At 34.8% G+C, this 24,214-nt stretch overlaps 1 protein-coding gene across 1 annotated transcript in view; it reads right to left on the bottom strand.

Annotated features, from left to right (window-relative positions):
- The window catches only part of RTKN2 (rhotekin 2), a 76,144-nt gene that overhangs the window by 44,568 nt on the left and 7,362 nt on the right, over positions 1-24,214 (bottom strand). The window contains exon 3 of the mRNA XM_053584964.1: positions 2,680-2,738. Coding sequence (XP_053440939.1) covers positions 2,680-2,738 — 59 coding nt within the window. The remainder of the gene's footprint in view (positions 1-2,679; positions 2,739-24,214) is intronic.

Raw genomic sequence — 24,214 nt, 5'->3', positions numbered from 1 at the left:
CTGTTCTTGTTCACAGCTGCTCTTGCTCTGTTATGGTGGCATTAACAATTTATACTATCATGAGAGGAACATGGACCCTAATTCCCTTGCTGTACACCCCAATCGATGGGTCAGCCTGCCCTTTTCCCACGCCTAAAAGTAGAAGGTAGATGTCATCTCCTGAAGAGAAGGTAGGTATCATATATACCTTTCCCAGATGGTCATGTACTGCTTAAATGGCAAAGAATTTGTAGCTATTAAACTATGTTTCTTAATTCAGCTTCAAATAATAAAAGTTCCTTCCAGATTTTTATAAATAGTTGACTCAGTTTCAGTTTACAGTACTTTTGCTTTTATCTTTTTTTAATGTCTTCATTGACATTTTAATCATAAATTGAGAGCCATGATAAGATGACTAACTTGATTCTGTGAGGTCCAAGAATCTATCATTTTTAAAAGGGAAAACCGAGGCACTTGTAGACTTAATTTGGTTTAGTCATTGAATTAGTAGTCAGTGAATAAGTAGATACAATTACCACAGTAATTATGATAAATATTATAATTACATATGATAAATATCTGCTGTTCTGCAGAAATAATCAGAATAAATCTCAGTTATTCTTTTTTTTTTTTTTTCTTTTCTACAGTCTTTGGCTGGGGCCAGGTTTGAACCTACCACCTCCAGTATATGGGGCCAGTGCCCTACTCCTTGAGCCACAGGCACCGCCCAATCTCAGTTGGTCTTTTTACTTTAATAAAGATCTTGCCAGTGAGTGGCAAAGATCTTTAGTCAAAACAAGTCACATTTTCATCTCAATGTCAAAAGAAAATGGACTTATAAAGATGAATTTGTTTTTTATTTTGTTTTTACAAGTATGCAGATAAGAAATCATTAAATCTATACAAAGATTAAAAGAAATTATATTAAGTATCCCATTTTCTGAGAGTTTTAGTTCCTTAAAGTTATCTGAAAGAAGGAACACATGCAGAAGAACAAATTTTACACTTTAGTAACTGTGGTCAAGAAACATTTTTTCTTTTACTTTAAATGATTGTACTTAAGGCCCCTCCTACATGTACTGTTAATTTTAATTTAATGAACTGCTGCAGTCAATAAATTATTATGAAATGACAATATGTAATACATGTTGATTCTAGCATATCTGAGTCTTTAATACCAATACAACATATCTCATTTGTAAACTAAGTGGCATCATATTAAAAGCAAGAAATGAAGGATTATGTTTAGTTATTTTTAGAAACTCTCCTTTAAATATTTACAATTTTTGTTCATGTTAAAATGTATTAAACATAATGAACAACCATGTGAAAGTATTATGTTTGGATGCAAAAGAATAGAAGGAAGTATAAAACATGATTTATATGTTGTGTTATATGAGTTACATGAGTTGTATGAGTGTTATGACTGGAAATATAAAAACATAAATGACTATCAAATAAGCAACAGATCTATATATAATCTGGTTACCTTTCTGAAGAAGTTTTTGCTTAGGTTATATATCACTCTGATTTTGGCCAGTTCTTATATCCTTTGTAAAATTCAGGTCTATCCTTCCTGTGTAATCATTTTTGTTTATTCCTAAAGACATTACTGAAAACAATTCCTTGAGTGACAGGGCCTGAAATACAGCAAGGTGCCCATCACAAGGCTTTTGGCCAATGAAATACCCAATTATTACCTAAAAACAAATGGAGGTACGTACATACTGTTGTTTCCAAAATGTACTGATGAGACAATATTTGTAAAAGTGCATTATCTAAGAAATGTACACACAAGTCAGCCAGGTATACACTTCAATCTGTGGCATCTCCAAGCCATTGTCTTTAGCTTCCTTAACGTTTTGGAGAAACTGAGACTACACAGCATAAGCGCCATCTAGTGGTTAAGGCTCTCCTCACTACATTAGAAATTCAGAGAAAGGAAACAGTTTTACCTGGAATGGATAAATAGGTAAGGTTTTATAATAGATGAGCAAACAGATTTAGAAGAAAATGTAGTTATTTCACAAGCTAATTGGGTGTCAGAAGCAGGGGGTGTGTTGGCAGGCCACAGAAAGAACTGTCTACCTAATGCAGACAGCTTATGCATAGGAATATGAAAAACAGGGCTACAAAAAGAATTGGGTCAGAAAGGAAAACTAGAAACTAAAGTTTGGTCTTTATCCTGGATAAAGAGCAATTGTCTATCCAATAAATATTCTCTGAATACTTACTATGTGCCAAGCACTGTGCTAGCTTCTGGGTATAAAGTGATGAACAAAATAAACATGGTTCCAACCTTTATGGAACTTTTGGCCCAGGCAAACATCAAAAACATTATTAAAGCTTCTGAGTAGAAAAGGAACAGAGTAAAAAGGCTTAGGTTTGTAGCCCAGCTCAGCCACTGATAGCAAGTCAACTTCTGAGACTGCAGAAAATGAGAACAATTATCCTAACCATTTCTACAAGGCTGTACTATAGAAAAAAACTGCATAGCATATGTAATGTATGAAACAGTTTTCTCAAGCTGTAAAGTTCTGCACAAATATAGAGCCTAATGATGAAAACAGTATTTTTGAACAAATATTCTGATACAGGTATGAAAAATTAAATGAAGAGAATGGAGGCAGAAAATAAAACCCACCAAATCTATTTTATAGAATTTATTTAGCAATATAAAGTGATTTATCTACAGCATACCTGATATTGCAATCTTTCCTTTACATGCCATTTGCTCTTTATTTTCAAAAGTCATATCACTGTCAAAACAAAAAAGTCTTATGAAGAAAGATATTTTCTAATAAGTATTTTAAGTCTTTCACAAATGCCTAAAAATAAAAAGTAAACACATATTGATGAATAATAATGACTTCCAGTTAATATAAACTATTTGACTCCAATTTTAAGATGTTTAGTCAACAGTTAGACAGTTAAGAGAAATATTTATAGTTATTCTTTTGATTTTTCATAAATTTTATGTTCCCTAGTGATTATATGCTGGTTATTCTATAATAAAAGCCTTTTTTGAGTACTAGCACCTGTAAACAAAATGTACAGTATTTGTTTAGGTCCCCAGAAGTGTAAAATCTTGGATCACTACTTTATAAATTATATTTCTAGCTTACTAGATAGTGGCCCCAAAAAAGTTAATGAACTTTTCAATTATGCAACTTGCTGTGCAGGAGTATCTTAGCTTTATAAAATCTAATAATTATCAAAAAATGTATACTCTACTACATAGGTATTTATATACAAATTAATATCATATTTCATTTCGCCTAAATTCCAAAGAACTAAGTATATACTAATTCAACAAATCACCTAAGGTGGAAAAGGAAGGAGTGGAAAATAGAGAGGAGTGGAAAATAGTAGAGAGGAAAATATTATTATGACAATAAAAAAGTTTCAAAGGAAATTCTGAGGATATGATACTTCCGAATCTGACATTGGAATATACCAGTACCACAAACTTTCAAAATAGGTATCTCCTACTACGTGAAATCCCACTCTTGAGTATTTTCCCAATATCCTATTTCCTAATAATCTGCATTTAGAGATTAGCACTTCATTTCTAGGGCAATATTTCCAAGAGTATTCTTTGTATTTTTTTGTCCCTATTTAATTTGGTTAGCTAATTGTCTGCCAGCTAAATTAATTAGGTACTTCAAATAAGTGGTAAGATGGAAACTTTCCATTTGAATACTATTTGATTATAAGAGGGCTTCTGGAGAAAGATTGGGTAGGAGTTTGAAGCGGAAAGTATCTAATTTTCAGAAGATGACACCCAACTCACTGCTTTCAGTAGGCTTGTTAAAAAGACTACCTATTTATTCATTATCATGAATCCAAATGTGAAAAGGAAACTTGCCTTACTTTTTACCCCTTCACTGGATTAAACTAAACTTGTAAGTATTATAGGTGAAGTATATTCCAAATGAGCTAAAATAATTTACTGATGTACTAAAGTTGATAAGTTTTTATGGGACATTTACATCTTATTTATAGAATTATATACTAAGTATGACTGAAATAATGTACTAGATGTAAGGCCATATTTTCTCAGAATCTGATCTAATTACTTTATAGTTATATCTGGTATTTCACTAGGGGATTCACTCCATAAAAGATATAAGAATTCATTTATTAATTCAAAATAATGTTTCATTATATCATAAATTTTAAAAAGTTCAATATTTTAAAATTTAGTCTGTCATAATGGAGAACATTACCTTAATTATTATTTAATTAATCATGGAGTAAAAAGTTCAGTTTAATAGTCTATTATATATTTTGGTGAAATCATATACTAAAAGGCCCACTAGAAATCAAATACAAATATCAATTTCTTCAAATTGCTATAAGAAATATAAACACACTTAGTTGGAACTGGTAAGTAATATTTTTAAAAAATCCATATGAACACTGAATAATACAAATTCTTAAAATAATTATTCAGTGAAAAAATATAAGGAAACACTTAGATAGTAACATAAGTATTATGGAATAGCTCATAGATTATGCTAAAGTTGAGATCCATTAGGTATTACTAAACTGGATTAAATTTGAGGTTTGGGGAGGCAAATGAAATTCTGAAATACTAGAACTACCAAAAGTAAATTTGCTGAATATTAAAAACAAAAACAAACAAACAAACAAAAAACTCCCCCTTCCAAACTATTCAGTCATCTATCTGGCACAGTACAACTTTCTCCTTTACAATTATAAATCATTTGCATAGGCATGTCCAGGACTAGTCAGCAAACTTACTATATACATTTATATTTTATATAATATAAATCTAATTCACTATATAATATTACAGAATAATTAAATGTCTGTTAAAAAATGACACATTTATATTTTATCATACATTTATATTTTATATAATATACATTTATACATTTATATTTTATATAATATAAATCTAATTAACTATATAATATTACAGAATAATTAAATGTCTGTTAAAAAATGATAACTGAAGGGTGGCGCCTGTGGCTCAAAGGAGTAGGGCACTGGCACCATATGCAGGAGGTGGCAGGTTCAAACCCAGCCCCAGCCAAAAAAAAATGATAACTCAAGTAATACAGCCTCTTTTCTGAAGCTTGGATTATCTTTAATCCAAATAACTCACAAACCTATTATTTAAGGTATTAAATGTGATGTTTACTAATTAATCTAAATTAACAAAAAAAAATTATTAAACATCTGTCTAATAATGTGCTACTGCAGCTAACAGTTTGCTACAGTTAAATAAATACTTGTTTGAAAATCTGCAATATTAAGGCCAATTCTGAATGCTAGAATTAGAGAGCTGGCCTGAAGAAAAAGCAAATAACCACAAAATTCCTCAAAGCACCAGTAAATGATAATGTGCCTTATTCATATGAACCCAGTTTAGAGCATTATTTTAGTGAGACTTGTAAATACTAATTCAAAAGAAAAATACAAACATACAAAGATAAACTTTTAATTTTATTTTATTACTTATATTTCTGCCTGTAGGTAAATAAAATGACCAACAGAGGGTGCTAATCTGCCACGCAGTCACTCAAAAATTTTTATTAAAATTGAATAAATATAGATTATCCCATATTACTCCAAATGGGAGTTCAAAATAGCATTTCTTTGCCAAAATTAACAAGTTATAATGAGAAATAGCAACAATGATGAACATATTTTAATTTTCTTAATGAAGTACTCTAAGACTTCTAAATGGAATTCTATTTGAAAGCTGGTTATAAAATCTTTTACCTCTTATGCTAGCAAATGAAAACCAGAACATGGAATTTTATCCTATCCTAAAACTATGTGGTATATAATCAATAACTTCATAATTATCTTAAATTGGGAAGATGAGCTTACAATGCCAAGTGTGACATAACAGGCTCTTTTCAAGACATCAGATACAAAGTTCAAAAAAAAAAAACACAGTAAGTCTCTAAGTACATGTTTTATTACAAAACTACTAAGAGTACAAAATTTTTACTTCCAACTTATACTGCATAATAATAATCATGCAAAACTCATTTTGGCACTATTTTTTTTTTATTTTTATTGTTGGGGATTCATTGAGGGTACAATAAGCCAGGTTACACTGATTGCAATTGTTAGGTAAAGTCCCTCTTGCAATCATGTCTTGCCCCCATAAAGTGTGACACACACCAAAGCCCCACCCCCTCCCTCCGTCCCTCTTTCTGCTTTTCCTCCCCCCCCATAACCTGAATTGTCATTAATTGTCCTCATATCAAAATTGAGTACAAAATAGCTTCCCCATTTTTGTGATGCTTTACTAAGAATAATGTCTTCCACTTCCATCCAGGTTAATACGAAGGATGTAAAGTCTCCATTTTTTTTAATGGCTCAATAGTATTCCATGGTATACATATACCACAGCTTGTTAATCCATTCCTGGGTTGGTGGGCATTTAGGCTGTTTCCACATTTTGGCGATTATAAATTGAGCTGCAATAAACAGTCTAGTACAAGTGTCCTTATGATAAAAGGATTTTTTTCCTTCTGGATAGATGCCCAGTAATGGGATTGCAGGATCAAATGGGAGGTCTAGCTTGAGTGCTTTGAGGTTTCTCCATACTTCCTTCCAGAAATAAATAAAATAGATAAACCATTGGCCAGACTAACGAGGAATAGAAAAGTAAAATCTCTAGTAACCTCAATCAGAAATGATAAAGGGGAAATAACAACTGATCCCACAGAGATACAAGAGATCATCTCTGAATACTACCAGAAACTCCATGCCCAGAAATTTGACAATGTGAAGGAAATGGATAAATATTTGGAATCACACCCTCTCCCTAGACTCAGCCAGGAAGAAATAGAGCTCCTGAACAGACCAATTTCAAGCCTGAGATCAAAGAAACAATAAAAAACCTTCCAACCAAAAAATGCCCTGGTCCAGAATTCTATCAAACCTTCAAGGAAGAGCTTATTCCTGTACTGCAGAAATTATTCCAAAAAATTGAGGAAGAAGGAATCTTCCCCAACACATTCTATGAAACAAACATCAACCTGATACCAAAACCAGGAAAAGACCCAAACAAAAAGGAGAATTTCAGACCAATCTCACTCATGAATAAAGATGCAAAAATTCTCAACAAAATCCTAGCCAATAGATTACAGCTTATCATCAAAAAAGTTATTCATCATGATCAAGTAGGCTTCATCCCAGGGATGCAAGGCTGGTTTAACATACGCAAGTCCATAAACGTTATCCACCATATTAACAGAGGCAAAAATAAAGATCACATGATCCTCTCAATAGATGCAGAAAAAGCATTTGATAAAATCCAGCATCCTTTTCTAATTAGAACACTGAAGAGTATAGGCATAGGTGGCACATTTCTAAAACTGATTGAAGCTATCTATGACAAACCCACAGCCAATATTTTACTGAATGGAGTAAAACTCAAAGCTTTTCCTCTTAGAACTGGAACCAGACAAGGTTGTCCTCTGTCACCTTTACTATTCAACGTAGTGCTGGAAGTTCTAGCCAATACAATTAGGCAAGACAAGGAAATAAAGGGAATCCAAATGGGAGCAGAGGAGGTCAAACTCTCCCTCTTTGCTGACGACATGATCTTATACTTAGAGAACCCCAAAGACTCAACCACAAGACTCCTAGAAGTCATCAAAAAATACAGTAATGTTTCAGGATATAAAATCAATGTCCACAAGTCAGTAGCCTTTGTATACACCAATTAACAGTCAAGACGAGAAGCTAATTAAGGACACAACTCCCTTCACCATAGTTTCAAAGAAAATGAAATACCTCGGAATATACCTAATGAAGGAGGTGAAGGACCTCTATAAAGAAAACTATGAAATCCTCAGAAAGGAAACAGCAGAGGATATTAACAAATGGAAGAACATACCATGCTCATGGATGGGAAGAATCAAGATTGTTAAAATGTCTATACTTCCCAAAGCAATCTACCTATTCAATGCCATTCCTATCAAAACACCAACATCGTACTTTCAAGATTTGGGAAAAATGATTCTGCGTTTTGTATGGAATCAGAAAAAAACCCGTATAGCTAAGGCAGTTCTTAGTAATAAAAATAAAGCTGGGGGCATCAGCATACCAGATTTTAGTCTGTACTACAAAGCCATAGTGCTCAAGACAGCATGGTACTGGCACAAAAACAGAGACATAGACACTTGGAATCAAATTGAAAACCAAGAAATGAAACTAACATCTTACAACCACCTAATCTTCGATAAACCAAACAAGATAATACCTTGGGGGAACGACTCCCTATTCAATAAATGGTGTTGGGAGAACTGGATGTCTACATGTAAAAGACTGAAACTGGACCCACACCTTTCCCCACTCACAAAAATTGATTCAAAATGGATAAAGGACTTAAATTTAAGGCATGAAACAATAAAAATCCTCAAAGAAAGCATAGGAAAAACATGGAAGATATTGGCCTGGGGAAAGACTTCATGAAGAAGACTGCCACGGCAATTGCAACAACAACAAAAATAAAAAAATGGGACTTCATTAAACTGAAAAGCTTCTGTACAGCTAAGGAGACAATAACCAAAGCAAAGAGACAACCTACACAATGGGAAAGGATATTTGCATATTTTCAATCAGATAAAAGCTTGATAACTAGGATCTATAGAGAACTCAAATTAATCCACATGAAAAAAGCCAACAATCCCATATATCAATGGGCAAGAGACATGAATAGAAGTTTCTCTAAAGACGACAGACGAATGGCTAACAAACACATGAAAAAATGTTCATCATCTCTATATATTAGAGAAATGCAAATCAAAACAACCCTGAGATACCATCTAACCCCAGTGAGAATGGCCCACATCACAAAATCTCAAAACTGCAGATGCTGGCGTGGATGTGGAGAGAAGGGAACACTTTTACACTGCTGGTGGGACTGCAAACTAGTACAAGCTTTCTGGAAGGAAGTATGGAGAAACCTCAAAGCACTCAAGCTAGACCTCCCATTTGATCCTGCAATCCCATTACTGGGCATCTACCCAGAAGGAAAAAATCCTTTTATCATTTTGGCACTATTAAAGATCACAATTGTGTTAAATGACAAACATAATTAAGCCCTATAAATGATTCTCATTATTATTTTTAAAAAGCCAAATAAAGAAGTTAAGAATAGATTGAGTGGGACAGGGTAGGGAATTGAAGATGGACGATATTATTGCTAAAACATAAGCTCCATAAATACAAATATTGTTTTGATCTGTTTTGTTCACTGCTGTATTACCAGCGCCTGGTACATAGCTCAGTACATTCTAAAACTGTGTCCCCAACCTCTAGGCCATGCGCCACATAAGTACCCTTCTGTTGCCTGTTAGGAACCAGGCTGCACAGCAGGAAGTGACAGGGGGTGGGGCACGCAGTAGGAGGTGAGTGGCAGGTGGGTCAGTGAAGCTTCACCTGTGCGTCACTGCCTGAGCTCAGCTTACTAGAAGGCAGTGGCATTAGATTCTCATAGGAGTGGAACCCTACTGCAAACTGTACATGTGAGGGATCTAGGTTGTGTGCTCCTTATTCTCTAATGCCTGATGATCTGAGGGATATCTGAGCTCATAATGCTAGCATTGCGGAGCAGCTGCAAATACTGACTGTCATTAGCAAAGGTCTGAATACACAGAGATCGTAAGAAATCAACTGCTTGCAGACTCATATCAAAACCATCCGTCCCCATCTCCAATCCGTGAAGAAATTACCTTCCATGAAACTGGTCCCTTGTGCCAAAAAGGTTGGGGACTGCTGAAAGAACTCAAGAACTCAATGAATGTTGAGGGACTACTGAGTGGAATAAAAAAAGGATATGATCATTTTGATGGAAAGGCCGTAGATTTAGACTCTTATGTCTTAGGTTTGGATTTCACTCATCATTAGTCTATGTGAGTTGCTGTCTTAGCCTCAGCATCCTTATCTATAAAATGGGGAAAATATTTATCTCACAGAGCTATTAAATGAACTAACATTTCAAACGTATTCTATGTCATTCTTCAAAATGTTATACAAATACAAGAATTACTTTCCTCAGCATTTTTTATTTTTAGCCTCGGTAGTTAGCTTGGGGCTTATGTAGAAGAGGCACTAAACCATTTGTTAAAGTGATCAGACCATCACTTACCAGGTCCTATAAAATACTTGTAGCCCTCTAAATCAGATTTTCTTTACACATCCTGCAAAAGCCTTCAGATCAACAGGAAAGCAGATAAAATCACCTACAGCCTACACCAACTGACACATTATAATTTACATGTAAATGGAAAAACTAACATCTAAAACCATCAAAGGTAGCTTGGCCTTTGCCAAATAAAGAGCTAGGTAGGCACTGCATAGCATAAGAAATATCAACTTAGGATCTGTTTTAGAAGAGAAAATGTGGATACCACAGCACTGGTTCCTACGGAGTTAAAAGGCTCTAAAAGTACTCTGGTTCAAAGTCAAGTCTTAGAGGAAGTGTCCTTTGGAGGCGTGGCCGTGGAGAAAAAGAAGGAAGAAAACAAATGAAGTTAAAAAATCTCAAGAAATGAGCGGCGCCTGTGGCTCAGTGAGTAGGGCACCGGCCCCATATACAGAGGGTGGTGGGTTCAAACCCAGCCCCGGCCAAACTGCAACAAAAAAATAGCTGGGCATTGTGGCAGGCGCCTGTAGTCACAGCTACTCGGGAAGCTGAGGCAAGAGAATCGCCTAAACCCAGGAGTAGGAGGTTGCTATAAGCTGTGATGCCATAGCACTGTACCGAGTGTGATAAAGTGAGACTCTGTCTCTAAAAAAAAAAACAAACAAAAAAACTCATGAAACAATTCAGTACCAAAGAAGAGAAAATCAACCTAAGTGTCCATTAGCTGATGAGTGAATTAAGACAATGTGGCATACAGACACACACACACACACACACACACACACACACACACACACACACACACCCCATGGAGTGATACTAAGTAATAAGAAAGAATGAAATCATGTCTTTTGTAGAAACCTGAATGGAACTGGAGGCCATTATCCTAAATGAAGTAACCCAGGAACAGAAGAAAAAAGGCACATGCTCTCGCTCATAAGTGGGAGCTAAACTATGGCTACACAAGGGCACACAGAGTCGTATAACGGACAATAGAAACTTAAAAGTCAAGGGGAAGGTAGAGGATGGGAGATGAAAATTACCAGTGGGGTACCACTACTTGGGTGATGGGAACACCAAAAGCCCAGACTCCACCACTATATGACGTCTGATAATTAAGTTCAAGAACTCATCCTAGAAAAAACTCTACATACCTCTCTCTAAATATCACTACGATCTCCTTTGAAGTACATCCCTTGCCCACCCAGTGATATTCAGCAATAAGGTATGTAGCACTTTTTCCAGGATGAGTTCCCAAACTTAATTGTCAGACACTATGCAACAGCTCTGATGGGCATTCCAGAAAGAGTTCCAAAGTTGCTTCAAAGGGTGGACTAGGCACTGGCATCAGTGCATAACTTTCCAAGACACTACCTTGAAGGTGACCATGGTGATATTCAGCTATGAGGTATATAACACTTTTTGTAGGAAGAATTCGTGAACTTAACTGTCTGACCTTGTATAATACATGTGTTTACATGTAATAGAATTCAACTAGTACTCCCTAAACCTAAATCTAAAAATGTCAAAAAAATTTGAGGGGCTGAGGTGTAGCTAAAATACACAATTATAAATTCTAAGGGATTATCAGTTAAAGTGTTCCAGAGAATTGCACTGTTCAGGAAGATATAAATATTGGTAATTTTTTGAATCTGTAAGTTACATATTATGGTAAATACAACAGTAACAGAAAAAGTGGGCTTATCTGTATTTTCAGATTTTTTTCTATGTGGTTATTACTTAGTAAAAAGAAATCAACCCATATCTCAAAAGACACTATTTATTGAAGAAACTGTATATTTCACACTTCCAATAAGAGAAAACATTCTTGAACTAAGAAACCAAGTATAATAGTCCTCCCTTATTCATGATTTCATTTTCCACAGTTTCAGTTATCCACAGTAAATTGTGGTCTGAAAAATATTAAGTAAAAATTTCCAGAAATAAACAATTCATAAGATTTAAATTGTGTGCCATTCTGCATAGCATGGTGAAATCTTGCATTGCCTCACTGGATGTAAATCATCCCTTTATCCTGTGTATCTACACAGTATATGTTACCCACCCATTAGTAGTTGTTTAGGTTGTTAGATTGACTCTTGAAGTATCACAATGCCTATATCCAACATCAATAGTAACCTATAACATTCACCTAACTTCAACTCAATGAAGGCATTTTACCATCTCACAAGGGTAAGTATACTAAAATAAGATTTTTGAAAGCGAGAACACATTCATGTAACTTTTATTACACTATATTGTTATTAACTCTTCTACTTTATACTAATGGTTAATTGCTTACTGTACCTAATTTATAAATTAAACTTTATCATAGGTATGTATATATAGGAAAAAACACAGTATCTTTAGGGGTCAGTATTAGCTGCAGTTTCAAGCATCCACTGAGAATCTTAGAACATAGTCTTCACAGATAAGGAAGGACTAATGTAAGCCCTCCTAGCAACCTTCCACTCTTCATCACTCAGCTCAGAAAAATCCTACATATTTCATCAGAGACAAAAAAGGACTCCAATATTCACAGAAAAAACTACTACACTCAGCAGGGGTCCTCAAACTTTTTAAACAGGGGGCCAGTTAACTGTCCCTCAGACTGCTGGAGGGCCGGACTATAGTTTAAAAACAAAAAAAAAACTCTGAACAAATTCCTATGCACACTGCACATATCTTATTTTGAAGTAAAAAAAAAAAATGGGAACAAATACAATCACGCCACTGCATGTGGTGTGAGGGCCGTAGTTTAAGGACCCCTGAAGTAGAGAATCAAAACTCTTCAGCTGATAAAAATACCAATCTCACCTCCACAAAATATAAAGAACAAAAACTGTAACACAATATTCCCAAATGAATTAAGTAGTTAAACAAATGATTGCAAATATGAAAGAAAGAACCTGAAATCTAAAACCTCACTCTAGTGAAGAATAAACAACATGTAGATATACAAAGAGAGGAAAGAAAAAGAAAACGGAAAAACTGAAATCATTTCCGAAATGAACATTAAAATATAAGGTGTTCAAGGATGAACAGAAGTGAAAGTACATTAAAGGACATAGTGGATGGGAATAAAAAGAACCAAAAGAACAATGAAATGAAGTATTAAGATCAGAAAGTGATAGACACAGAATACAGGTAAAGAAGATCCAATCTGTGTGTTCATAAGTAAGAAAAACAAAATAATGAGATAGAATGTTTTATTCAATAAACCTGGAAATATTTCTGAAAACAAAAGGGCCTTTAATGAGCCAAATGGTCAGCCTTATACATATCCTGGTAAAATATTTGATAATCAGATTTTTTTTTTTTTTTTGTAGCCCTCGGTGGAGTGCCATGATGTCACACGGCTCACAGCAACCTCCAACTCTTGGGCTTACGCGATTCTCTTGCCTCAGCCTCCGGAGCAGCAGGGACTACAGGCGCCCACCACAACACCCGGCTATTTTTTTGTCACAGTTTGGCCAGGGCTGGGTTTGAACCCACCACCCTTGGCATATGGGGCCGGCACCCTACTCACTGAGCCACAGGCGCCGCCCGATAATCAGATTTTTAAGGAAAGAAAACCACTACCAGTCTCCAGGATCAAAATCATCAAGAAACCAAGGAAAGAACGTGTTGGCTAAGGACTTTGTAACTAGCCAAGTTGCCCTTTAAGTAGCAACAATAAAGAACAATACATAAAACATGTAGGAACATGAAGACAACTACACTCATGTTGAAGAGTCTACTAGCTGATAAGCTTTTTCCAAAAGAGATGATTCTGGAAAGTACAATAAAAGTGCAAGTACCAAACATTACACATATGTAAGTGCAGATCAAAGATTAAAACAAAGCTGAAGATGTAAGTGTAAATATTATCCATTCCACCAAAGTAGAAATAACACAACTCAAAAATGTAGAAAAGGGAGGAGGAAAACAAAGTAAGATAACTGATCTCAATATAGATAATAAGAAACAAAATAATATCACTTAAAACAGAAAAACAAAATAAAAGAAGCCTAAGTAAGCAAAAATAAGAACTAAAGGCACTATAAAGTTATCAGTATATAAACTTTTTTTTTTTTTTCCTCTGAAGTTTTGACTTGGGTCTGGGTTCAAACCCACCATCCCCGGTATCTGGGGCTACTCACTGAGCCACAGGCACTGCCCTAGTACATAAACTTTTTATATAAAATTACATTAACTATAGAACTCTTCCAAAATTAAGAAAAAGAACAAAGAAAATAGATCACATAGTAAAAGACTTAGTTAACATAAAAGAATACGGTTGGCTGAAATAAGATATATTGGTTAAATTAGTAAATATAAATGAATTTAATTCCTCCATTCAGAGTGGTTTATAATATAAAACCCAAATAACAGGAATAATACAAGAAACACACCTTCAAAGGTGATTCCACAAGGCTAAAAACAAAGAGCTGAGTAAAGATATATCGAACAAATGCAAATAAGAATGTGATCTTATTATCAGACAAAGTAGAATTCACGTCCAAAAGCATTACCTGAGACAACAATGGAAAAAAGTACAATATTTTATAATGCTAAATGCTGCACCTGACAATGAATATATCAGTAGCACCTAATGTACCACATGTTACAGCTTTATAAAGCAGAAAGTACAGAAGACACAAGGATAAAGACAGCAAAATCCAAATAAAGAAAAAAATTTAACCTATTTCAGTAGAAGACAGTTCAAGTGGTCAAAAAGTAAATAAGGGTACAGAAGACCTTAACCACGTAGTTATTAACCTGGACTTTTGAACATACATGACAAATTTCATACTCCAAGAAAAACTTCAAAAGTATAACTTCAAAAGCCAGTGAAACAAAGGGGACCTTATCAAGTCATAAAGAAAATCTTAAGATATTCCACAAAGTAGAAAAACTAAAAATTATTTGACCAAGATGCAACTAAACAAATTCCTCTTTTGATAATGGCAGAGTGGTTCATATTAGAAAACTCACACAGAAAATTGCTAAAAAATCTAGAAAATTTAAAAACCTATCTGAAGAGATTGGCAAGACACCAAAAGCAGGCAGAAAATAAGAAAAGATTGAGGACTGGAAAAAGGGATATGGTGGAATGCACTTACCAATGAAAAGTAAAAAAATAATGATACGTGTTATAATACACATGTTACCATATGATGAATCTCAGAAGTATTATATAGAAAAAAGAAGCCTCAAATTATACTAAATTGTAGAACAAGCAAAAAATCAGGTCAGCAGCTGGTTCTTGGGTTTGGAATAGAGACAGTGACTACCAGTTGGGAATTCGGAAAGGGCACAAGGAAACATGACATATCAAAAAAAGGTAATTAATTCAAAGAGAAAAAAATAGTGAATAACCCCAATTATGAAATTAATAACATGTTTTGTCTACTTTGTCAAAAATCACTTGGTCATAACTATACAGTAGTATTTATAGGTTCTCTATTCTGTTCCACTGGCCTCTATCTCTACCTTTATACTGGTACCATGCTGTTTTGATTACTATAGCTTTGCGGTAGTTAACATGCTACTTCTGGATTTGTTCTTTTTGCTTTCAATTACTTGGCTATTTGGGCTCTTTTGTAGTTCTATATGAAGCATAGGATTATTTTTTCTAGATCTAAGAAATATGATTTAGCATTTAGATGGGAATTACATTGAATCTGTAAATAATTTGGGGCAGTATGAACATTTAGGTGTTGATTCTTTGGAAGGTTAGATGATGATGATTCTTCTAACATGAGAGTATGGCATGTTTTTCCATTTGTTTGTGTCATCTATTTCTTTCATCAATGTTTTGTAGTTCTCCTTGTAGAGATCTTTCACCTCTCTGGTTAAATATATTTCTAGGAATTTTATTTTTTTTATGGCTGTTATAAGTGGTATTGAGTTTTTTTGTTTTTTTTTTTTTTAATTGAGACAGAGTCTCCCTTTGTCACCCTCAATAGAGTGCTATAACATCATAGCTCACAGCAACCTCAAACTCTTGGGCTCAAGCGATTCTCTTTCCTCAGCCTCCCTAGTAGCTTGGACTATAGGCACCTGCCACAACAACCTGCTATTTTTTATTTATTTATTTTTGCTTATTTGTTTAGTAGGCCTGGACGAGGTTCCAACCCACCTGATCCAGAGTATGTGGCTGGCACCCTAACTACTCAGCTATGGGCACCTTGTCTTGGTATTGCGTTCTTGATTTGACTCTCAGTTTAACTGTTATTAGTGTACAGAAATGCTACTGATTTGAATACATTGACTTTGTAACCTGAGACTTTGCTGAATTTATTTATTAACTCTAGGAGATTTTCAGTGGAGTCTTAAATTTAAGATTTTCTAGATAACGAGATAATATTGCTGGCAAATAGGGATACTTTGACCTCCTCTTTCCCAAGTTCTTATTCTCTTCCTGCTTGCTTTAGCTAGGACTTTCAGTATTACGGTGAATATAGTGATAACAGTAAGCCACCCTGTCTTGTTCCAGTTGTTAAGGGGAATGCTTTCAACTTTCCTCCATTCAGTATGATGTCAGCTAAAGTCATATATGGCTTTATTATTTTGAGGTCTAGTTTTTGAGGTTTTTTTTTTTGAAAGGATACTGGGTTTTACTGAATGCTTTTTCTGCATCTATTGAGATGGTCATATGGTCTTTGTTTCCACTTCTGTTTATGTGGTGAATCACATTTATTGATGTGTATACTGAGCCATCCTTGCATTCCTGGGATGAAACCACTTGATCATGGTAGATTATCTTTTTGCTGCACTACTGAATTAGTTTGCCAGTATTTTGTTGAGTACTTTTGTATCTATGTTCGTAAGGAATATTTGTCTGTTGTTTTCCTTTTTTGTTGTATCCTTTCCTGGGTTTGGTATCAGGGTGACACAGGGTTTGGTATCAGGGTGACACAGTTTTAATAGAATAAGTGCCAGTTCTTTATATGTCTGGTAGGATACAATTCCATCTGGTCTGGGGCTTTCTGTTGCTGTTGTTGGGAAATGTTTTGACTACTGTTTTAATCTTGCTATTAGTGGTCTGTTCAAGATTTCTATTTCTTCCTGATTCAGGTCTGGGAAGTTATGTCTTTACAAGAATGCATCTATTTCCTCCATATTTTCTAAAGAACTTATTTGAATTACATCATAACAACTAACATGGACTGGTAGGGGGATGTATATAAGATAAACAAATAAATATAAAGTCCTATAATACCTCACCATGGCAGCTTCGAGTAGTAGAACATACAAAGGATTTGGGAGTATGGGGTCAGGGAAGTGGGACACACGAGTTTTTAAGTCACCTGGATTCAGGTCCCAGGTATATAAACGCTGTGTGTCCTAGAAAGACTTATCTAATATTTCTATTAGATAGAAAAGACCAGTGTCCAAGTCCTTAATAAAGAGATTCATACCTTCCTGTTTTTAATGTAACATTTGTGACGATCTTAGCACAATAACTAGAAATGCTGTCAGTTAATACCAAAGAACTTCCTAGCATGCATTCTTGAGTCTTGCGTCCTCCTTCCTTTTCATCTTTGGCTTCAGCTTCAGCCTCAACAAAACACATCTCTTCATATTGCTCTTAGATAGTTCATGCCCGTCTTTCGCCCCAAGGTTTTATTTCACTGTTATTTTTTCCTCCTATTCACCCACTCAACTCTATCCATCCTACATGATTCAGAAAAGCTAGACCCAATTTCCCACTATATCTTTCTCAATTCTACCACTTCATACTGATTTGTCTTTAAAAAGTCTATATTTATTGTCCATATTAATTTATTGACATTTTATCATTAAAATTTTAAAGAAGACCAGTGTTCTCATTAACATGCTATTTATTTTAACTCTGACAGCAATATAAATACAGAGCATTTTTCTACCTTAAGGACTAGCCAAACTAAGTAACAGACAGATGAATCTCTAAAGGCAAAACATTTGCTGAATATATATATATATATATGTGTGCATGTGTTCTTATATTTAGACAAATTCTGTTCTTTTAATAGACACCCAAGCATGATGCTTAGTATTACACAAGTAGTAGATATTTGGTAAATACAGTAACCTCCATAGTTTATCACCTCTGTACATTGACCACCTCCTTAAATTGACCTAATTTTCAAGTATTTGATTAAGCAAATGACAATTTCCATGAATTTCTTCAAGCAACACAAAAAACTATCATCAGACTCAATCTTCAATTCATTTTGATGTAATAAGAAAGTACTATAATTTCCACTTATATTTGACCAGTGACCTCAGGTTTTATCTGCACATATAACATGAACTGATAAATAAAAGAATCCACATAGAATATGTAAGATTTTTTTAAATTCCAAAATAGTTTAGTAATTAAGATAAATTCTGTTTTCATATAAATAATAAACACAAATATGTGAGTATACAGCAACAAAGATATTTTCATCTTTTAAAGACAATCAGTAAAGAACCTGAAAATCATACACATTTTCATTAAGATCCCAGATAATTTTTCCTTATCTTTGCTATACAAAATTAACAGGCATTAGGTTTATTTGCCATTTTTATAAATCAGCCACTTCAAAAAGGTCATATTGCTGAATTAAGAAAATGACACATTCACAATCCACTATAAATATTTAAAGAGCATTAAATATGGAGGCCAATATAGGTCCCAGAAGAATATTTCAGGTATTCTGAGAGACAATATTGAACGTTTAGTCCCACACTTGCTAAAATCAGTGCTTCTCATACCTCTCTACTGATATGGCCAGCCCCTCTTCACAAAATACCCTAATACAGGCTGAGAAGGAACATATATCCTCAGGAGTAGAAACGTGCACTCCCAAAACACTCAACAATTCTAAATCTCTTGTGCTTAATCTTAAAATGTAATGCTCTTAAGATGCGCCTTATTTATTCTATGTTTTTTCATACCTCCTGATACATAATCATGTACCCTCAGTAATAATGTAACCCAGACTGAAAGGCACTGACTTAAACCAATGTTTGTCTATCCGAAAAATATTTTCCTAGATTATAGTACTGGAATAGTTTCATTTTATAATGCCTAGGGCACACAGTAATGAAAACTATTGATATTTGTTGAGTACTAAGTATGTAGAAGGCATTAAATTTTGTTTTTATTATTTAAAAAAAACCCTCAATTTCCAGAATATAAATATTGTCATGCCTATCATAAGAAGGAAATGAGACACATAAAAATTAAAATAGCTATCATGTAACAATACAGTTAGTAAGTTTGGCTACTTTGTACCCAGTTCTCTACTATATCACAACTTCATCAATATTTTATTTTTATAGAAATTTCCTACTCTGACCTTACTTTTTAAGAATTTAACAGAGCTACACTATGATAGCCCAATAGCCACTACTGTCCAAAAAGAAACTCTTTACTTTGTGCCAGACCTGTAAGACTAATCAATAATGGATGATGTAAGACTGCTTATATCAAAAACCCCCCACAAAATATAGCCATTAAATTTAGCCAATTCTTAGGTCCAAGTAACATCTGGCAATGTAAATAGGATAGGATATACATTTCATACACAATTTCATACACAATTGTGTATCTAATCCAAAAGGGCAGCGTGAGGTGACAGTGGGAACACAGGACCAAAAATTACACAGAAAAGCCCTAATTCTCATTAGCTTCCATCACCAGTTGCATGACCTTGAGTAAGTCACTTACCTCTCCAGGACTTATGTTTACCATATGAAGGTAGGCGCTAGCATGTTTTTAAGTTTCCGTCCAGTCCATTCATAAGCTTTTATAATTTTGCTGCCCATTCATTTCTCTTTCATGCTTAAATTTCTATTACTCTCAATTAGTATATTTTTACAAGCATTATCTCTAATAATTTTTTAATCAGAATATCTGTATACTCAACTATCAGTCTTTTTTTTTTTTTTTATTGTTGGGTTTTCATTGAGGGTACAATAAGCCAGGTTACACTGATTGCATTTGTTAGGTAAAGTCCCTCTTGCAATCATGTCTTGCCCCCAGAAGGTGTGGCACACACCAAGGCCCCACCCCTCTCTCTCCTTCCCTCTCTCTGCTTTTCCTCCCCCAGCCCCATGACCTTAATTGTCGTTAATTGTCCTCATATCAAAATTGAGTACATAGGATTCATGCTTCTCCATTCTTGTGATGCTTTACTAAGAATAATGTCTTCCACTTCCATCCAGGTTAATACGAAGGATGTAAAGTCTCCATTCTTTTTTTTATAGCTGAATAGTATTCCATGGTATACACATACCACAGCTTGTTAATCCATTCCTGGGTTGCTAGGCATTTATGCTGTTTCCACATTTTGGCGATTGTAAATTGAGCTGCAATAAACAGTCTAGTACAAGTGTCCTTATGATAAAAGGATTTTTTTCCTTCTGGGTAGATGCCCAGTAATGGGATTGCAGGATCAAATGGGAGGTCTAGCTTGAGTGCTTTGAGGTTTCTCCATACTTCCTTCCAGAAAGGTTGTACTAGTTTGCAGTCCCACCAGCAGTGTAAAAGTGTTCCCTTCTCTCCACATCCACGCCAGCATCTGCAGTTTTGAGATTTTGTGATGTGGGCCATTCCCACTGGGGTTAGATGGTATCTCAAGGTGGTTTTGATTTGCATTTCTCTAATAGATAGGGATGATGAACATTTTTCCATATGTTTGTTAGCCATTCGTCTGTCTTCTTTAGAGAAGGTTCTATTCATGTCTCTTGCCCATTGATATATGGGATTGTTGGTTTTTTTCAAGTGGATTAATTTGAGTTCTCTATAGATCCTAGTTATCAAGCTTTTGTCTGATTGAAAATATGCAAATATCCTTTCCCATTGTGTAGGTTGTCTCTTTGCTTTGGTTGTTGTCTCCTTAGCTGTACAGAAGCTTTTCAGTTTAATGAAGTCCCATTTGTTTATTTTTGTTGTCGTTGCAATTGCCATGGCAGTCTTCTTCATGAAGTCTTTCCCCAGGCCAATATCTTCCAGTATTTTTCCTATGCTTTCTTTGAGGATTTTTATTGTTTCATGCCTTAAATTTAAGTCCTTTATCCACCTTGAATCAATTTTTGTGAGTGGGGAAAGGTGTGGGTCCAGTTTCAGTCTTTTACACGTGGATATCCAGTTCTCCCAACACCTCAACTATCAGTCTTATTCTCTTCTTCTTAAAATACTCCCTCAGTCCTTGCTTTGGAACCATGTTCATTTTATAATCACATGTTGAACACAACAAAACTGCCCAATAAAAGCTGCTATCTAATGGTAAGTTCACTCTGAGCTCTACTATCCAAATGCTTATGATGACAGCTACTACTTCAGTATATTTGTTTTTTAAAATGGTGATTTCAACAACAACAACAACAAACAAAGCCCTTGACCAGATGGCTCCACACAAGAATTCTATCAAACCTTCAAAGAAGACCTTGTACCTATACTGCAGGATCTACTTCAAAACAATGAGAAGGAAGGAACCTTCCCCAACACATTTTAAGAAGCAAATATCACCCTGATACCCAAACCAGGAAAGAACACAACTGAAAAGAACTACAGACCAATTTCACTAAGGAGTATCAATGCAAAAATATTCGATAAAATATTAATAGATGACAACTACACATTAAAAAAATTATACATCACGATCAAATCAAATATCTGCAAACCCATAAATGCAATTCGCCATATCAAAAGAAGCAAAACAAAGACCATATGATCCTCTCAATAGATGCAGAAAGAGCATTTGATTAAATTCAACACCTTTTCTAACAAGAACACTTAATATATGCATAGGTGACACATTTCTTAAACTGACTGAAGCCATCTATGACAAAGCCACAGCTATAATATCACACTGAATGGAGCAAAACTACACAAGATTGTCATCTACCGCCACTACTATTCAACATAGTGCTGGAAGTTCTAGCCAATGTAATCAGGTAGAAAGATATTAAGGGCATCCAAATGCGGGTAGAGGAGCTTAAACTCTCTCTGTTTGCCAATATGATCTTACACTTACAAAACCCCAGAGTCTCAACCACAAGACTCTGGGAAGTGATCAAGATTCAGTAACATCTGAGGGTATAAAGTCAATGTCCACAAATTAGTAGCCTTCAGATATGCCAATAACAATCAAGATGAGAAGCTAATCAAGGACACAATTCCCTTTATGGTTGCTTCATAGAAAATGAATACCTAGGAATATACCTCACAAAAGAGGTGAAGGACCTCTACAAAGAGAGTTATAAAACCTTAAGAAAATAAACAGCATAAGACATTAACAAATCCAAGAACATACTATGCTCTTGGCTGGAATGGAAGAATCATTTTTAAAATGTCTATACTACCCAAAGCAACCTACAGATTCAATGCAATCCCCATTAAAATACCAACATCATTTGAAAAACTGGAAAAAAAAACACTTTTGTATAAAGCCAGAAAAAATACCTGTATAGCCAAGCCTATTCTTAGTAATAAAAACAATGCCAAAGGCATCACTTTACCAAATTTTAGGCTGTACTACCTGCCCATAGTGATCAAAATAGCATGGTAATGACACAAAAAGAGAGACAGAGAGATATGGAACAGAATAGAAAACTAAGAGATGAAACCAGTCTCTCACTGCCATTTGATCTTTGATAAACCAAACAAAGGCATACATGGACACTGGGGAAAAGAATCCCTATTCAATAAATGGTGCCGGGAGAACTGGATAACTACATGTAAAAGATAAGCTGGACTTAGACCTTTCCATTTACAAAAATTGACTCAAGATGGATAAAGGATTTAAATCTAAGACATGAAACGATAAAAATCCTAGAAGAAAGTGTGGAAAAAACTCTTGAGGATGTTGGCCTGGGGAAAGATTTTATGAAGAAATGCAAATCAAAACCAGCTTGAAGGAAGACTTCAGTGGCAATTGTAACAATAACAAAAGTAAACAAATGGGACTTAATTAAGCTGAAAAGCTTCTGCACAGCTAAAGACTCAACAATTAAAGCAAATAGACAACCTTTGGAATGGGAAAAGGTATTTGCATGTTATAAATCTGACAAAGGGTTGATAACTAGAATCTATTCAGAACTCAAATGAATCAACAAAAAGAAGAGCAAATAATCCCATCTATCACTGGGCAAGAGATGAACAGCACCTTCTCTGAGGAAGACAGACGAATGGCTAACATGAAAAAATGATCATTGTCCCTAACATTAAGAGAAATGTGAATCAAAACCAGCCTGAGATATCACCTAACCCCAGTAAGAATAGCCCACATCACAAAGTCCCAAAGTTGCAGATGCTGGCGCAGATACGGAGGGAAGAGAACACTTTTACAGTGTTGGTAGAGACTGCAAACTAATAAGGCCTCTTTGGAAAGTATGGCGAATCCACAAAGAGCTCAAATTAGACCTTCTGTTTGATCCTGCAACCCCATTACTAGCCATCTACCCAGAAGAAAAAAAATCATTTTATCATAAGGATATTTGCACTTGACTGTTTATCGCAGCTCAATTTACAATTGCCAAGATTTGGAAAAAAACCTAAATGCCCACCAATCCAGGAATGGATTAACAAGCTATGGTATATGTATACCATTGAATACTATTCAGCCATAAAAAGATGGAGACTTTACATCTTTTGTATTAACCTTTACATCTTTTGTATTAACTTTTGTGTGGAGTTGAAACACATTTTTCTTAGTAAAGTTTCACAGGAATGGAAAAGGAAGTATCCAATGTACTCATACAAATATGAAGCCAGTAAATGATCATACATGCCTGCATAAGAGAAAAACTCAATCTAATTCAAGTTGAGGGTAGGGGGAATGAAGGAGAAATGAAGGGATAGAAGGGAGAAGGGAGGGGAATTAGTGTACTCCCACTTAATAGGCATAATGTAAGGGTGGGTATATGTCATACCTCCTGGGTGTGGGACACAATTACAAGAGGGATGCTATCTAACAAATGCAAACATTATAGCCTAGTTGTTTGTACCCTCCCATTAGCCTAAAATTAAAATACATAAATAAATAAAATAAAATGGTGATTTGACACTTGTATTTAAGTTTAAATTATATTTAATGCAAATATTTAAGTACATTAAAAGCCACACATAAA

This window comes from Nycticebus coucang, chromosome 3 (assembly GCF_027406575.1).
Source record: "Nycticebus coucang isolate mNycCou1 chromosome 3, mNycCou1.pri, whole genome shotgun sequence".
Taxonomy (NCBI): Eukaryota; Metazoa; Chordata; class Mammalia; order Primates; family Lorisidae; genus Nycticebus; species Nycticebus coucang.
This window is presented reverse-complemented; position numbering and strand designations above follow the sequence as displayed.